The sequence below is a fragment of the Gymnoscopelus braueri genome (assembly GCF_963280865.1).
Source record: "Gymnoscopelus braueri genome assembly, chromosome: 5".
NCBI lineage: Eukaryota > Metazoa > Chordata > Actinopteri > Myctophiformes > Myctophidae > Gymnoscopelus > Gymnoscopelus braueri.
Window position 1 is genome coordinate 52,251,517 of NC_137606.1, and position 17,139 is coordinate 52,268,655.

A 17,139-nucleotide genomic window follows, 5' to 3' on the forward strand; every position below is an offset into this window, starting at 1 on the left:
CTCTCATCAATCTATTCCATTTCCATGTCTCTCTCTCTCTCTTCAATCTATTCCATTTCCATGGCTCTCTCGCTCGCTCTCTCTCTCTCTCTCTCTCTCTCTCTCTTTCACTCTCTATCTTCAATGGGTTGTATTCTTGACAAATACCTGACAGGTGAAAGCATGGCTACAAAGGTGGTCAAAAGAGTAAACCAGAGAACCAAATTTATGGGCAGAGTTTCCTCTTTTGTCAACCCTCAGGCCCTCAGGACCCTCTCTGGGGCCCTGATTCAACCACTTTTTGACTATGCTTGCACCTCCTGGTACTCCAACACCTCAGTGTCACTGAAGACTAAGCTTCAAACCTCCCAAAACAAACTGATTCGGCTACTCCTCGGACTGGGGCCCATGACCCACCTTTCTCCCACCCATTTTGCCAGCCTAGGCTGGCTCAGGGTGGAAGACAGGGTTAAACAACTAAAAATGGGACTGGCCTTCAAAATTGTAAATGCAAATTTGCCCGATATGCCCCCTATTCCCGCATATCTGAGTAAATACCTCCAAAAGGTTAGCGACACCCACAGTCACAATACCAGAGGGAGCGTTAACAACAATTTGGTACCACCCACCCATAAAACAAACATGGGCAAATTCTCCTTCTACAGCACTGCCACCCAGGATTGGAATAGTCTAACTCCATCCCTCAAAAAATGCAGTTCGCTGGGCTCATTTAAAAGAACCTTTCAGGAGGCCAAAAGAGGAGGTAGTACCATTTTCCCGTTAGACAGCAGACCCCCCCCCCCTGTTCTTGTACATATCTTTTTCCCTCTCTTTTTTTTTTTTTTTGTTGTACATACAGTAGTGTTATTTTTTGGCTGTTTTTTTCGTAATGATATTCGAACTGTGGTGCCACTATATATGTCTATGAATTGAATACCAAGGCCCTCATTGGAAACAAGTCCGCAAGGACTTTTAGGAACGGACCTATTAGACAAAGTATTTTAAATGTAACTGTGCTGTTTTACATTTTTTGCCTAATAAAATATTCAATCAATCAATCAATCAATCTATTCCGTTTCCATGTCTCTCTCTCTCTCTCTCTCTCTCTCCAATCTATTCTGTTTCTCTCTCTCTCTCTCTCTCTCTCTCAAAGAAATCTAAAGTGACACAGATACGTTTCAGGTCTTAATGGGTTAACTTTACGAGTCACCAAAGTTATTCAAAGAATTTTTTTTTTATGTTTTTACTTTATAATGAAGAAAATATATAGGCTATATTTTGAATTATTTTACAAAAAAAAAAAAAGTGCCAGACATAGACATGTCTTGCAACAGACACGTTTGTCCGTGTTGTCATGCATTAGGGTATACAGACAAAAAGAGGGAGTCCACACAAAGTAAAACGTTTAAATTATATTTATTGTTCTGAATTAATTAAAGAATATGGATAATCAAAAGCAATCAAAGTATGAGGTGTGAACAAGTCAGTAATCAGTAATGTAATGCAGTGTATGGAGGTGTGGAATGTGCTGTGCGAGTGTTGTATAAGGTGTGTAAAGGAACTGAAAACAAAAGGGTTAGGCCCCACAGGCCAGGTAGCAGAGATCCTGCTTTCAGGGAGGAGCGAGAGAATGAGAGGTTGTGGGAGAGCTCCCTATATACTCTCCCAAACCACCTCACCCAGCTGCACCCAGTTGGTCTAACGGCCTGCCACACTCCGCCCTACTCACTCAGGCTGCCGGCTAGCCATCAGTGAAGGCATAGGGGGCAGGGCCGTCACAGTGTACAGACATGTTGATCACCTCTGTGTTTGGGCCTCAGTAAAAACACTACTAGCACTTCCCCTTCTTGAGATTTTCTGTGGAATTTGCGTCAATGTCCTGCCAACAAAGGCATGGGTTTCCGAGGCTATGCCAACATTGACACATCATCACAGGTCACCAGATAATTGTGTGTACTTTTCCATTCTATTGGATTCACAAATTGAAACAAATCTCTCCCCATAGGAGGCGGGCCCGAAGAACAAGTCATCCCGCTGTCTGATTGGACAGGTAGGTGGTGGAGCCTTTAAAAGTCTGCACTTTGGAAAGGATGAGCTCAGTACAAATTAGACAAGCCCAGAGAAGCACATCTTTCTGCAACCCTATTGGATATAATCATGAGTGAATTAGAGCAGCACTTGTAAGTTGAATCCTTCCATCCTCTGGAGGAATCTGTCTGCTTAGCTGACGGAGGACTATTTTTATTAACCACATGAACCCCAACATGCCTATTCTGGGCAGAACATTCTCCAAAAATAGCAGATCTACAAGCTCAAAACACATCGCATTGCGGCGTGTTTTGAGCTTGTAGATCTGCTATTTTTTGGTGAAGAGATTTGGTGACGGAAGAAAGCGGTCCGAGTGCAGTTGTAACCTTGCGTGGTTAAGCTTTTAATTCAGATATTCTAAATTGATTCGTAACAGGCCTTGGAGTAGTGTTGATTTTGACAGCACATTTTTATTCAATTTTAGTCATAGTATTTTGAATCAAATTCCATTTAGTTTTAGTCATCTGAAATGTTTTACGGTTAGTGTAGTTTTAGTTGACTAAATATCATAAAGATTATTATAGTCTACTAAATCTATGCTACAGTTGATTTAGTCGACTAAAATGTATTTTGGCGGTGCCTTGATGGCGTCGTAATGGCTGATTTTACACTTGGTTGCATGCTGAAAATAGTCGATCTGCAAGCTCATTTTCGGCTATTTTCAGCGCAACCAAGCATAACAATGACTTGTCTTTTAGTTCTACTGGATCTGTTCTCCATTAGTCTAGTTTTTATTTGTTGACAAAATGTCAATATATTTAGTCTTAGTTTCAGTTATAATAGCTTGGTTTTTATTTTGTTCATTTTGTTTTCGTCAGTGAAAAAAGGTAGTCGACGAACATTTTTCGTCATAGTTTTAGTCAACGAAATCAACACTGCCTCTGAGCATTAAGTGCTCAACAGAATCATGTTTTTTGTCCCTGCTGATGGGTTGTCTCTCCACACTGCAGGTTGTTGCGCGAGGATGATGATGTCGCCAAGGCTGGGGTCAACGAGGCCAGTGAAGGGGGCATCACCTATCATGGCTACCTTCAGGTAAAAAAACACCACACATGCGTTTTAACTATGTTTTAAGGGATATGTCACTTTAAAAAAAAAATTGGGTCATTTTATCGTCTACTCAGGCTTTTGTGAACCCCCCTGACAGTTCTTAAGTTGCTTGATTCAGTATTTAGACATTTGATATTCATTTTATCGGACACGCCCCCTTCCTATACAAACCCATTGTAACTTCAAACTCCATTTTAACCATGTTAGATTTATCGAACACACCCGTCCTTGGTTCTGGTGACTCATACCGCCCTCCTAATATGTGAGGGAGGGGCCATGTTTTTTCGAATACTTTTTTCATTTATTTTATCTTTTTTATTTTTAATTTTTTCTGTTTCCAAAATAATTATTAATTTTTTTTTTTTTAAGTAATTGAAAAAACACTAATATACACTATAATATACTATTGTATTAGAAGGACAACATCAGTCACCAGAACCAAGGACTGGTGTTTTACATGGTTAAAATAGAGTTTGAAGTTACAATGGGTTTGTATACAATGGGCGTGTCTGATCAAATGAATATTAAATACTGAATCAATCAACTTAAAGGGATATTTCACTTTCAAAAAAACTTTTGGTCATTTTATCATCTACTCAGGCCTTTGTGAGCCCCCCAGACAGTTTTTAAGTTGCTTGATTCAGTATATAGATATTTGATATTCATTTTATCAGACACGCCCCCTTCCTATACAAACCCATTGTAACTTCAAACTACATTTGAATCATGTTAGATTCATTGAAAACACCCGTCCTTGGTTCTGGTGACTCATCCTGCCCTCCTAATGCGTGAGGGGGCCGTGTTTTTCCGATATTTTTTTTCATTTATTTTATATATTTTTTTTATTGTATTTTATTTTTTTCATTATCCTAAAAAAATATTAAAAATAAATGAAAAAAGTAATTGAAAAAACACGGCCCCCTCGTGTATTAGGGGGGCGGTATGAGTCACCAGAACCAAGGACGGGTGTTTTTGATGAATCTAACATGGTTAAAATGGAGTTTGAAGTTACAATGGGTTTGTATAGGAAGGGGGCGTGTCTAATAAAATTAATATCAAATATCTAAATACTGAATCGAGCAACTTAAAAACTGTCTGGGGGCTCACAAAGGCCTGAGTAGACGATAAAATGACAAAAAGTTTTTTTGAAAGTGAAATATCCCTTTAAAAACTGTCCGGGGTGCTCCCCAAAGCCTGAGTAGACGATAAAATGATCCAAAATTAGTTAGAAAGTGAAATATCCCTTTAACCCATTCAATCCGGGATTTTTTTATTTTAGCTATAACCATTATTTTATACTTTAGCTATTAAAAAATCGTGAACATTTGCGCAAATCTTTGAATGTATGTTTTATAAAGCGAACATTTGTAAAATATTTTGTTCCAGGGACCTCCAGAAGCAAAGATTTGAGTTATAAATGTTCGCTTTAAACAATATATATTCAAAGATTTGCACAAATGCTCACGAAAAAAGAAAAAAAAAGCAGATCTACAAGCTTGTATATCTGCTATTTTTGAATAGTCAAAGAAATCTAAAATAACAGATGCGTTCCCGGTCTTAATTGATTAAGGGGAACTTGATGAACACATTTTGTTGTTTATATCCAGTTGTGTTTTTACACTTTTAGCTTGACAAAGTCCTGAAAGCTCAGGTGCTTCAGAGTGAACTGAAGAATGATAAGATCCATGATGAACACCTCTTCATTATCACCCACCAAGGTACAGTAAATAGCAGTGATGGAAAAAGCACTCAAATGTTTTACTTAGCGAACCTATTCATTCAGTTAATTTAACTTGAAATTAGTCAGAAAATGATCGTTCAAGCCTATCCTATAACAACAACCAACCAGTTATGTCCATCCTTCGGTCCGGTCGTTACAAGGCTAAGATGCTGTATGAATGATCAGTGGTGGAAAGTAACTAAGTACATGTACTCAAGTACTGTACTTAAGTACAATTCTGAGTTTTTTTAAAACGTTTTTTTTACCTTTTTTTTTTACTACTGGAGTATTTCCAATTTTAAATAACTTACTACTTCTGCTACATCTCAGAGGCAAATATTGTACTTTTTACTCCACTATTTTGTGAACATTTTAGTTACTAGTGACTTCTGTAGATTTTGATTATTATTACAAAACATACATTAACCACTTCAGACCTATATACATTGCGGCCACAACGGCTCACAACGCATCGCGATGCGACAAATTGTCAGCTTGTAGATCTGCTATTTTCAAAAGAGAACTTGCGACCCGTTTTGTTATTTATGCCACACGTTTACACCTTTGTTGGATAAGCATAAGATAAAGTTGAATAAGAAACATGACATCACCGCAAGAGCTGTTGTGTCCTACCAAACTGTGGATATACTCTGCAACAGGAGTGACTGCATGCTACTGTACCCTGGACGTCACGACACGTCTAACTCCATTAATAAACTCACCATTAAGTAAAGTATTTACACACTGTAGTTGTCACTATTGAGCGTAGAGCCATGTTTTTTTCTGCTTAAAAAAGAGAAGAAAATCTGGCGTGAGTGCAGCTGTTGCGCACCACCACCTACATTGAGTGACAGCACAACGTCACTTACAGTATGAAATTATTTGACAACAATCAACCATGAATGGATTAGGAGAACTACCAACACCTGAGCTCAGAGCTGTGTCTTCTGCAGAAAAGCCACTGCAAAAAAATAAAAATAAAAATGTAATGACAAATGTCGTCAGAATAATCAGCTTTGATGTACAGTGGTCGAATAGTGGTTTGATTGTCGACTAGTCTGTGAATGCCCTAGTAAATAGCAGCTCTGCTGTCTAAACAACACAAGTTGTCTCATTTTTTTAATTCAGTTTAGAATTTGACTAAATCTGTTGATGAGAAGACATGTATTTCTTTTGTCTTTCCCCCTTCATTCTGCAGTTTCTCTTTTTAAAAATATTCTTCAAAAAAACATACTGTAGTATCTTTCATGGCACATACTCCACTAACAGTCAACATATTGTCACTGCCAAATTCTAAATGATCTGTAATAATTTGATATAATCTGAGCTGCACAGGTCAAGTCCAATGCTTATTATTGTTATATTATTATTTATTTTTATTATGTTAGTACAGTGGTGTATATTTTACATTCTTTTGTTTCAGCTTATGAGCTGTGGTTCAAGCAGATTATATGGGAACTCGACTCTGTGCGAGAAATCTTCATCAGTGGACAAGTGAGTTCTGTTTCTGCCAGGAACACACTGAAACAGTTTTTTCCGTTGTGGCGGGCTATTTAAGGGGCCATGGCCATAGGGCATTTGGACCCCTTATTGCATCTCTACACTTTTTTTCCACTGTTTTTCGCACTTCAGGCTTAACAGTCGCTTTTTACGAAACTCAGTGTAATGGTAGAGAGTCATGTAGGTTCATGTCTCGTTTGGCCAACAGCTATATGACAGCTTTTGTTACTTATTACTTTGCAGATTTAATTATTAATACAACACCTACAGTAACCACATACAGCCGAACTACAATGTGATACGTTATGAGCTTGTAGATCTTCTATTTTCTGAAAAGTTTAGTACTTTTACTTTGGTACTCAAAGTATATTTTTTAATTTGCTAAAACGTTTGTACATTTCACGCTCCAAACCCCCCATACATGGAACTTCGGTGTATATGTACTACAGTGTGTGTGTGTGACAAGTGACACGTGCATTGCAGATCCGTGATGAGAGGAACATGTTGAAGGTGAACACGCGAATCCACAGGATCGTCATGATCTTACGACTGCTGGTGGACCAGTTTGCTATCCTGGAGACCATGACGGCGATGGACTTCTTTGACTTCAGGTGCCATTCTAGAGGAACCTCTGACACTCTCTGTCTCATTGCAGAGCCTTAGGCCACGTTTTGACGACAATAACGGTCTCTAGAGAAAACGGCAAAATAAAGCCGATCTACAAGCACAAATCTTGCATGGGGGTCCCTGGCACAAAATATTTTCAGAAGGGGGGTTTGTGGACAAATACATAATTTGAAGAAGTTGGCGAAATCGTCGGGGAGGAGGGACGAGGAGGGAGGAGGGGGTGGTGGTTGCAGGAGAGAGGAGAAAGTTTCAAAGAGTTTTTTAGGGTTGGAAGCAGAAGCCTGAATTTTAGTGCAGAAAAAAGCAGCTTTAGCAGCTGATAGAGAGGAGGAAAAAGTAGAAATGAGAGATTGGAAGGTGAGAAGGTCCTCCAGGAGGTTGCCATTTCTCCATTTGCGCTCAGCCGCTCTCAGGCTCCGTCTCTCAGTCCGCACTGAGTCCGACAACCAGGGGGCAGGTGGAGTTTGGCGTGCAGGCCTGATGGTGAGGGGACAGAGATGGTCGAGAGAAGAGGATAGAGTAGAGAAAAGAAGATCTGTGGCGGTATCAGGGGATAGAAGAGCAAAGGATTCAGGGGCAGGGAGAGCAGAGAGAACAGAGGAGGAAAGAACAGTGGAGGAAAGTGAGCGAAGATTGTGACGTGAGGCAATCATGTGGGTAGGGAGGGGCTGTGAGGGGGGAGAGGAGAGAGAGAGAGAGAGAGTAGGACATGAAGTAGTGATCAGAGAGTTTCTTACCCTTTTCACTGGAAAGAGGAGTGACAGACAGGTTAGCAATAGAGCAGCCTCTGGTGAAAATCAGGTCCAGTTGGTTGCCCGCCTCATGGGTAGGAGGAGATGGGCAAATAACTAGGTCAAAGGCGGCGAGAAACGAAAGTAGTGGGTCTAGCTGCTTCTCAGTCGGGAGGTTGAAGTCACCCAGAAGGATGAATCCAGAGCCATCGACAGGGAAGTGGGAGACTAGATGGTCCAGCTCCTCCAGGAAGCCACCAGCAGGGCCCGGTGGGCGATAAACAACTGCAATGGTGAGCTTGACTGGATGAGAGACAGTGACCACATGAAATTCAAATGAGGTAGGAGAGAATTGTGACAGTGAAACAGGAGAGTATTTCCATTTTCTGGAAATTAGCAGACCAGCCCCACCACCTGTCCGCACGGCTCTGGGAGTGTGAGAGAAAGAGTACACATCTGACAGAGCCGCGGGCGTAGCAGTGTTTTCTGGTCTGATCCAGGTCTCAGTCAGAGCAAGGAAGTTAAGTGAGAGCAAGGATGCGTAGGCTGAGATGAAAGCAGATTTGCCTTCCACCACAGCCGAGTGGCAATTCCAAAGCCCTCCCGTTACCACTTGCTCGACGTGAGTGGAAAGAGTAGGATATATTAGATTAGTTGTATCGCGACATCTGGGTGTAACCCAGTGTTTTTGCGACCACCAGGAAGAGGAGAGGACAGGACCACACCCTTCCTCTTCTGGGGCCAGTTGCACCACCTAACACTAAGTTCAAACTTAGCCTAGTTATAGCTTAAATGGCCGTGTTATGTGTCTGCTTGTGTCCCCTGTGTGTTTGCATGCGCCTGCATGCATAGGCATGCAGTCACTGCATGTGTGTGCATGCGTGCATTTGTTTGTGTTCACATATTGTAGGCTTATGCTACTGTATGAACATTATTAGATGTATTTATATTGTTTAATTGTCATAGTATGTTATTTAGATGTCATGTTGTCTAGATATATGCTAGGTTTGATGTTTCTAGATACCTAGTACTTTCCCCCTTGCACTCTATTTACTGACCGCTTACCCTATTGTTGGTTGACCACAGTGATGGAAAAAGTACTCATATTTTTTTACTTATATGTAAAAGTAGCAATACCACAATATAAAAAATACTCTGTTAGAAGTAAAATACTTGAGTAAAAGTACAAAAGTATTGGCATGAAAATGTAATTAAAGTACAAAAAGTAAAAGTACTAAAACGTTAGAAAATAGCAGATCTACAAGCTCACAACGCGTAACATCGCGACGCGTTGTGAGCTTGTAGATTGGCTATTTTCAAATAGCCTACGTATAAAATAGGGCTAAATTAGTTAATGTGTGTTTTATAATAATCTGCACAAGTAACTAGTAACTAAGGTTTTCAAATAATTGTAGTGGAGTAAAAATACAATATTTGCCTCTGAGAGTAATGGAGTAAAAGTACTGAAAACTGGAAATACTCCGGTAAAAAATACCTCAAAATTGTACTCAAGTAGCCTACAGCACTTGAGTAAATGTACTTAATTACTTTCCACCACTGGTTGACCAAGGCAGGGTTCATACCGTTGACTCCAATCTTGCACTTTGACACTCTGGACAAGAGCATCTGTTAATTGTAAATGTACGTACATTTTGTGTTCAGGGGGTACCTATTCCCTGCCTCTGGCTTCCAGAGTCTTCAGTTTCGCCTCCTGGAAAACAAGATGGGAGTCCTAGACGAGCTGAGAGTTAAGTACAACAAATGCAGTTACAAAGACACCTTCAAAGGCCACGACAGCGAGATGATATCGACCACAGAGCAGGACCCTCCTCTACTGAAACTCGTAGAGGTACAGTAGCTCACAATCATGCATTTCACTGTTATTTCATGCATTTCACTGTTATTTCCAGTGGTGCAAAGCAACTAAGTACTAAACTACATTTACTCATGTACTGTACTTACTTAACTTAAGTACAATTTTGAGGTACTTTTACTTTACTGGAGTATTTCCAATTGTCAATACTTTTACTTCTACTCCACTACATCTCAGAGGCAAATATAGTACTTTTACTCCTCTACAATTATTTGACAACTTTAGTTACTTTTCAGATATAAATTATGATATTATAAAACGAACATTAACCAATTTAGCCCCATTTTATACCTAGGCTATTTGAAAATAGCCGGTCTACAAGCAGACGCGTTGTGAGCTTGTAGATCGCTATTTTCAAACATTTTAGTGCATTTACTTTTGGTATATATACATATATTTTGATGCCAATACTTTCGTATTTTTACTCAAGTAACATTTTTTACCTTTTACCTATAACAGAGTATTTCTACTTTGCAGTATTGATACTTTTACTTAAGTAAAACATGCGAGTACTTTTTCCACCACTGGTTTTAATTCTGCTTTCTATTTTGGTAAACAGTTTGTGAATGATGAATATAAGCTTTTTATAAGATACTCTGGATAGGACTGTCCAGTACACATGTCAGAAATACCTTATTTGCCAAACAAATGTACAGGACTTCAGATGTGAAACTGATTTACATAGCCACACATAAGTACAGAACCTCACACACTGTACTTTTATATACATCATGCATTATATAAAAATATAATTATTACAACATTCTGTAGGAACAATATGTGGATTCATGGTCTATTTCCAATAATCCACGCATTTGCATTGACAAAGCATTGGCAGATTCCGCCCCAGAGGTAAAATAACATGGATTGTACATACTGTATGTTTTACCTGAGTAAAAGTACAAAAGTGTTGGTATCAAAATGTACTTAAAGTATCAAAAGTAAAAGTACTAAAATGTTTGAAAATAGCAGATCTGCAAGCTCACAACGTGTTGCATCGTGACACATTGTGAGCTTGTAGATCGGCTATTTTCAAATAGGTATAAAACAGGGCTAAAGTGGTCAATGTATGTTTTATGATGTATTCATTTATATCTCCAAAGTAACTAGTTACTAAAGTTTTCAAATTGTAGTAGAGTAAAATTTCAATATTTGCCTCTGAGATGTAGTGGAGTAGAACTAAGAGTACTGAAAATTGGAAATACTCCAGTAAAGTAAAAGTACCTCAAAACTGTACTCAAGTACAGTACTTGAGTAAATGTACTTAGATACTTTACACATGAAGACCACCATGTAGGCTACCTTGTAGATTGAGTAAAGCCTGGTTCTTGTTGTTGTTAGGAGTGGCTGGAGAGAACTCCTGGCCTTGAGGAAGATGGCTTCAACTTCTGGCAGAAACTGAAAGTCAACATAATGTCTAAACAAGAGCTGACGGATGATCTGGTCAAGCAGAAAGAGCTGTTCACTTCGCTCTTTGACGAAAAACTCTTTGACAAAAAACGAGAAGGTGCGAGAGTCCGGAGTCAGTTTAAATATATAAATACTTTTTTCTGTGACTTCCCTTTTAACAATAATGCTTTTTTTCTTTTGACACAACTATATACTACAGTTGTAATTCTTTTTGATGCCATGCCATGCCATAGTATATAGAACAATTAAGTTTGTAATAGCACGTGATTTCACATGAACTATTTATTTCCTGTGTGTGCAGGTGACAAGCATCATCATATGTCATACAAAGCTCTCCAAGGAGCTCTGATGATCTATTTCTACAGGTATGAGGAGTTCATACCAACACTTTCTCACCTTCTGTGTACTGTATAGTCAGGTGACATTTACTCAGAATGCATGTTTATTCAGCAGCAACCTGCACTCACACACTCACACACTCACACACTCACACACTCACACACTCACACACACACACACACACACACACACACACACACACACACACACACACACACACACACACACACACACACACACTCACACACTCTCACTCACCTAAATCGTCACGGACGGGGGCAAATCAGTTGGCCTGTTTTGAGACCAATTTACATAAAACCCCAGATATGCTGTGAAAGCCTGAGTGCTCAAACTGGGGTATTTTTCAGGATAGAAGAGAGGCATGAGAGACCAAAAACACACAACAAGTTCATATTCATGGTCTAGTCCCTTAAGTTGTCTCCGCCGTGACGCCGTCTCCCACAGTGCAATAAATAGCCTTACATTGTACAACCTTCTGTTTTCCTTCAGAGATGTGCCCAGGTTTCAGGTTCCTTTCCAGCTGCTCACCGGTCTCATGGACATCGATTCCATGATTGCTAAATGGAGATGTAAGTCACTGGCACTGCTGTTAGCACACACACACACACACACACTCAGGGACGTGCTGGCCACTGGGATATTCGGGAAAATTCCAGAACGGCCGCGGTTTTCTTTTTTTTTTCTTTTTTTTTTAATCAAACATTTTTTTTGCTCCCGTTTTAGGATTATTACGGTAATTTCCGGGTCGCGCGGCCCAATTATTAGTTACGTTACTGTTGGGCTGGGACGTTTTTCAGCAGTGGCGTAATTTACAAAGGGTTGCTGGGTTAAAACCAGCCCCCCCCCCCCGAAAATGAAGCTGAATTTTGGTCCCAGCACGCCCCTGCACACATTCAATCCTCATCACAAGCTGCTTATACTGTACCAACCAGTGGACAAGACATATTACTGCACGTACATACAGTATGTACAATCCATGTTATGCCAGACAGCAGCAGTGTTTGGCAGTGGTGGAAAGTAACAAAGTACATTTACTTACAGTAAGTACTGTACTTAAGTAAAATTGAGATTTTTTCTTTACTTGAGTATTTCCAATTTCCAATACTTTGAAAATAGCCGATCTACAAGCTCACAGATGCGACGCGTTGTGAGCTTGTAGATCTGCTATTTTCAAACATTTTAGTACTTTTACTTTTGGTACTTTAAGTACATTTTGATATCAATACTTTTGTATTTTTATTCAAGTACATTTTGAATTCCGGACTTTTACTTGTAACAGAGTACTTCTACATTGCAGTATTGATACTTTTACTTAAATCAAACATTTGATTACTTTTTCCACCACTGCATACAGTATGTACAACCCATTTTATGCCAGACAGCAGCAGTGTTTGGGGATCCCTCTGGCAGACAAGTCACACAATTTATACCACATCTAGATTTGTTTCTTCACCTGGAACATGAGATCATTTTATTTTGTTGATTTCAAGAACTTACGCAAATGAGCTTTCACATTGTTGGTCAATAACATGTTTTATAAACTTCAATTCAACTTTATTATCGTTTTACAGGTGTAAAAGAAGTGGGTGAAATATATTTTGTTCCCATCATTTGTAGTTTTCAGGAAAGGGAAAAAGAATAGAGGTAGAAGGAAACAACAAGGAAAACATGTCAGATATTCAAATATTCCTGATATGAGTAAAATGAATAACAGCAAAATGATGTGTTGCAGACAGAATTCTTCAAACACTCTTAAACTCGGTTACATTTTCCATCGCACAATGGTGTCACTTTCCAACTAGAACTAATCTTCAAGATCGTCAGCTTTGTGCTATGGATTATAAATTAAGCTACAGTATACATTCTAATGATCCTGGAATGATTCCCTGGCTATTGTAGAGGAAAAGATCAACCCCCAAAACTGAGATCAACCCCCAAAACTGATTCTAAGTTGTTTGTAATGTTTCTTGTGTTTTAGACACTCATATGTTCATGGTGCATCGCATGATCGGCAGCAAAGCTGGTACAGTGGGCTCATCTGGGTACCACTACCTCAAACCCACTACCCTTGGGTAAATATCATCATCATCATCATCACAGTTGAAGCTGTTGAATGGTCAATTCAGACACGTTGTACAGCACATTTGAAAAGGGTGTCTACATGGCATCTCTTCTATAATGAGGATCCAGTCTTTAGAGAATTTGCCAAACAGTACTTATAACTAACTTTTAAGAGAAGAATCATGGGCAAAATTGGATGACTTTGTATTTTTATTTTCTACTGAATCTAAATGCTGATCTAAATTTCCACCAATTGATTATTTAATCATAAATTGACTGTTTTTGTTCTTCCATTCCAGTGATCGCTACACGGTGTTTTTCGATCTGTTTAATCTGGCTATGTTCCAGATCCCTCCTAGCTGGGTGCCAAAGCTGGACCCCACCATTCACACCTTCATGTATAGACTAATCCACAGGCGCGCTGCCTGTAGCTGCATGTAGGCGGCCATTGCTGCGGTGTCTCGTCCGCGGAGCATTGACACCGCAGCAATGACTGCGCGCAGGGCAGCGCTCCGTGGATTCGTGTATACAGCAGAGCTTGACAGTTCAGTAGCCGCGGCCCGTCCATAGAGGGCGCCGCACCACCACCCCCACCGACCTGAATAAAAATCACTTTCACTTTGATATCTGCGTCGTCCTGTAATTTAATTAAAATTAGCAAGGTAAATATATAATAGTAAGTAACAAGTGGGTAAAAGGTATAATCTGCCCTGATGAAATGTCAAATGTTGATAAAAATGTTCTACGTTGTTCTACTTACTGATAGGTTACAGACTGTCACATGTTTGTGCGCAGAGATCTTTACTCTCTGCCTCTCGTTTTAAGTTGGACATGCGCAGTTGGATCCTCTTCAATGCAAACGATAGGATCGCTGTTGGTCGCACATTAAAGGAGAATACCGGACAAATTAAGTGTTGTCTTTGATGTCTCGTTACTCACCTATTGACGTGAAAAGTGGCGTTCTTTTTTTCCATCAATTCCCCTGTCGTCATTTTTTAAACCCCCTCCGTTGTCATAATGGGAGCGCGTGGGTTAGGGAGATTCGTCTATTATAACCGATGCAAAGTTGTTTTTTTCTCTACTGCTAGTCATTGTGGAGTCTCATGATAGTCAAACATGAGAGTAGCTAGCCTGAGAGGCTAGCGCTACTGCCGAACGATTTAACACTGGATGCTTGTTTCTTTCCAGAACCTGGCAACTCGTGTTGCCAGGTTCTTGATTTGTCCGGTATTCTCCTTTAACTGCATTCAGACCAATACACACCACCAACCTCTTGGGGGCAGCATACACCTCATAACAGACTGACACACAGCGTTCATAAATGAATGATATTGAGGAGTAGTAGATTTATTTAGCACTTATCATAAGGCACTTTTTATTTAGTTTTGGAAATGTTCAAGTCATATGAAAAAATAAAAGCCTTCCTCTGAATGTGATAATACCTTTGTGCATGTTTGCTTGATTTTTGAGAAAGAAAAAGAGATGCATCATAGGTTCCTCTTTGCCTGGCCTACTTGTTAACTAGTTGTACGAACTCTTGTTTTATTTTTGTATTGGATCTTGTTTAGTCGATACACTTATTTGTTTTAGCTCGTGCTCATTTGATTTTGCTATTTTGTCTCATCTGTTTAAGAAAGTAGGTAGCTGATATATTGCACTTTTACCTTAGCGCTAGGTATACATATATACTTGGTTGCTTGTTTTTGCAGGAAATGCACTTAAGACTTCTGGTGATTAGTAGTTTCGTTCCCTACCTATGTTGAATGCACTTATTGTAAGTCGCTTTGGATAAAAGCGTCTGCTAAATGACTAATGTAATAGGTAATTAATAATGAAGAATTAACATAACACAGTGTCAAATTAGCTAGATTTGAGGATAAGTAGAAAAAAAACAAAAAATACAAAAATGAATGATAATACCTTTGTGCATGTTTGCTTGATTTTTGAGAAAAAAAGAGATGCATCATAGGTTATTAATAATGAAGAATTAACATGACAGTGTCAAATTAGCTAGATTTGAGGATGAGCGAACAGAATCACATTTACGAGTTATAAAAAGAAATAACCGCAAATAACCACCAAAAACTCGGAAATATCCACCCAAAACCGCAAAAATAATTCCGCCACTACAGTTCACACCATGGACCAGGGTTCCCCAATTACTTTTCCTCAATGGCCAAATTGTATCTCGGGTACCAAGCTGAGGGCCAGGGGTAAATCGTGCACGCGCGCAACATTTAGTTTTTTTATTCACTTTCTTCACTTTTCTTTTTGCTAATCGAGCTTATTTGACACTGTTATTTTATTCTATTGGGGAACCCTGCCATAGACGCATATCCTGTGGGGACCACGGGGCATAAGCCCCCACCTGAAATGATCAGCCCCCACACGAATTTGAGATGTCAGGGCCCAAATTTACAGTACTACCATTAATAATAACTACAAGGTACAAAAGCGTGCCCACGAGAGAGCCGGCAACGCGTCGATAGACACCTAGAACAATAGCCCAAACAGAGTGCAAAAGGGGATTCAGCGGCCAGATGAATTTAATCAACCCCCAATCCTTAAGGTTCATCAAGTTACATAGCCCACCTATACTGACTGGGACTCTACAGATTATGTGATAACTTGGCTGAGAGATCCCATTTTTCTTTGCCATTATTTTAATGCCATTATTTAAAATGATTTTAATGTTCTTGCTCTTCTTTTTGCTGTATTATATTATTATTGCTTTTTTTTATACGATGACGTATATGACATTTATGATATTTGATATTTGCCTTTTAAAGAATATGGTAGGATATATGTAGGATTGTAGGATGTTCTGTATGTTTTCTGTCTTGTCGTCTTGTAAAATGCTGACCCTGGGAGCTGGACTCCAAAATGTCCTATGGCAAATAAAGTCTATTCTATTCTATATACATAAAGTTGTATTATTATGATTATTGAGAACCAGACACTCTAACTAGGTTATCCCTGTCATTTTGACAAGTTGTCTGATTATTTTAATTTAAATTTTATTTTTGAGTTGAGCCCCCACGACCGCGCACATAAATCGTTGCAGTGGTTCATACTGTAGTAGTGATGACTCCGACTCCTGAGTCGTCACATAAGATGTCTTCTTCTCTCTGACGTCAGTCCTCTGAACACTGATTGACTCGCGTGAGAAGCAGGACGATTGAAACATTTTGTTGAGTAAAGAGGCAAAAATTAAGCCTGCATTTAATTAATGTTTTAATCTCAACATGATAGACCTGAACGCATGGGTTCATGGGAAGGCAAATTGTATAGTCTGTCAGCTTCTCCTCTCCCTGATGCTTGTGAGGATTGGGTCAAAGAAAAGAAGTCATGCACAATGTCTCACAAACACCAACATGTAAAATGTGACAATTATAAAATATACTATGGTATGTACATATTGTTATATATAGTTTGTACGGTGCATTTATTGATGCTGTATTTTTGTGTACTATGCTGCCATTGTTCCTATAAAGACTCCATTAAAGTGACATGAAGGTGTTAGGATATTATGCAGTGGGCAACATAGGCACACATACATACCGTTCCACATCCTGCACACATGTTTTGTTTATTTTCATTTATTGTTTTGGCACTGTTTCTGTACGTCACAGCGGCGGAGGCCGGCCACTGGAGGCACGGCTATATTGCCCCCGGGTTATTGCCCCGCACCTGAACGGTGATATATCCAGCATCTCGCTCCGGCTGCGCGGGCCAATGCC

At 39.5% G+C, this 17,139-nt stretch overlaps 2 protein-coding genes and 1 long non-coding RNA gene across 3 annotated transcripts in view; all 3 read left to right on the forward strand.

Moving 5' to 3' along the window:
• Positions 1-2,136: 2,136 nt before the first annotated feature.
• LOC308085984 (tryptophan 2,3-dioxygenase A-like) lies at positions 2,137-10,978 on the forward strand (the record flags this gene model as incomplete). The annotated part of the gene is made up of 7 exons (XM_080429300.1): positions 2,137-2,159; positions 3,018-3,102; positions 4,745-4,835; positions 6,261-6,331; positions 6,821-6,948; positions 9,358-9,544; positions 10,910-10,978. Coding segments are annotated over 7 exons (654 nt in total), but the record flags the coding sequence as incomplete, so codon positions are not given.
• Positions 10,979-10,983: 5 nt separating this feature from the next.
• Positions 10,984-11,862, forward strand: LOC308084948. Its single transcript, XR_013933131.1, has 3 exons — positions 10,984-11,075; positions 11,280-11,343; positions 11,828-11,862. It is a non-coding gene; the product is annotated as an uncharacterized lncRNA (long non-coding RNA).
• Positions 11,863-11,873: 11 nt separating this feature from the next.
• The window catches only part of LOC308085985 (tryptophan 2,3-dioxygenase A-like), a gene marked incomplete at both ends in the record, with an annotated part of 30,128 nt that continues 24,862 nt past the window's right edge, over positions 11,874-17,139 (forward strand). The window contains 3 exons of the mRNA XM_080429301.1: positions 11,874-11,907; positions 13,317-13,410; positions 13,699-13,797. Coding sequence (XP_080285427.1) covers positions 11,874-11,907; positions 13,317-13,410; positions 13,699-13,797 — 227 coding nt within the window. The remainder of the gene's footprint in view (positions 11,908-13,316; positions 13,411-13,698; positions 13,798-17,139) is intronic.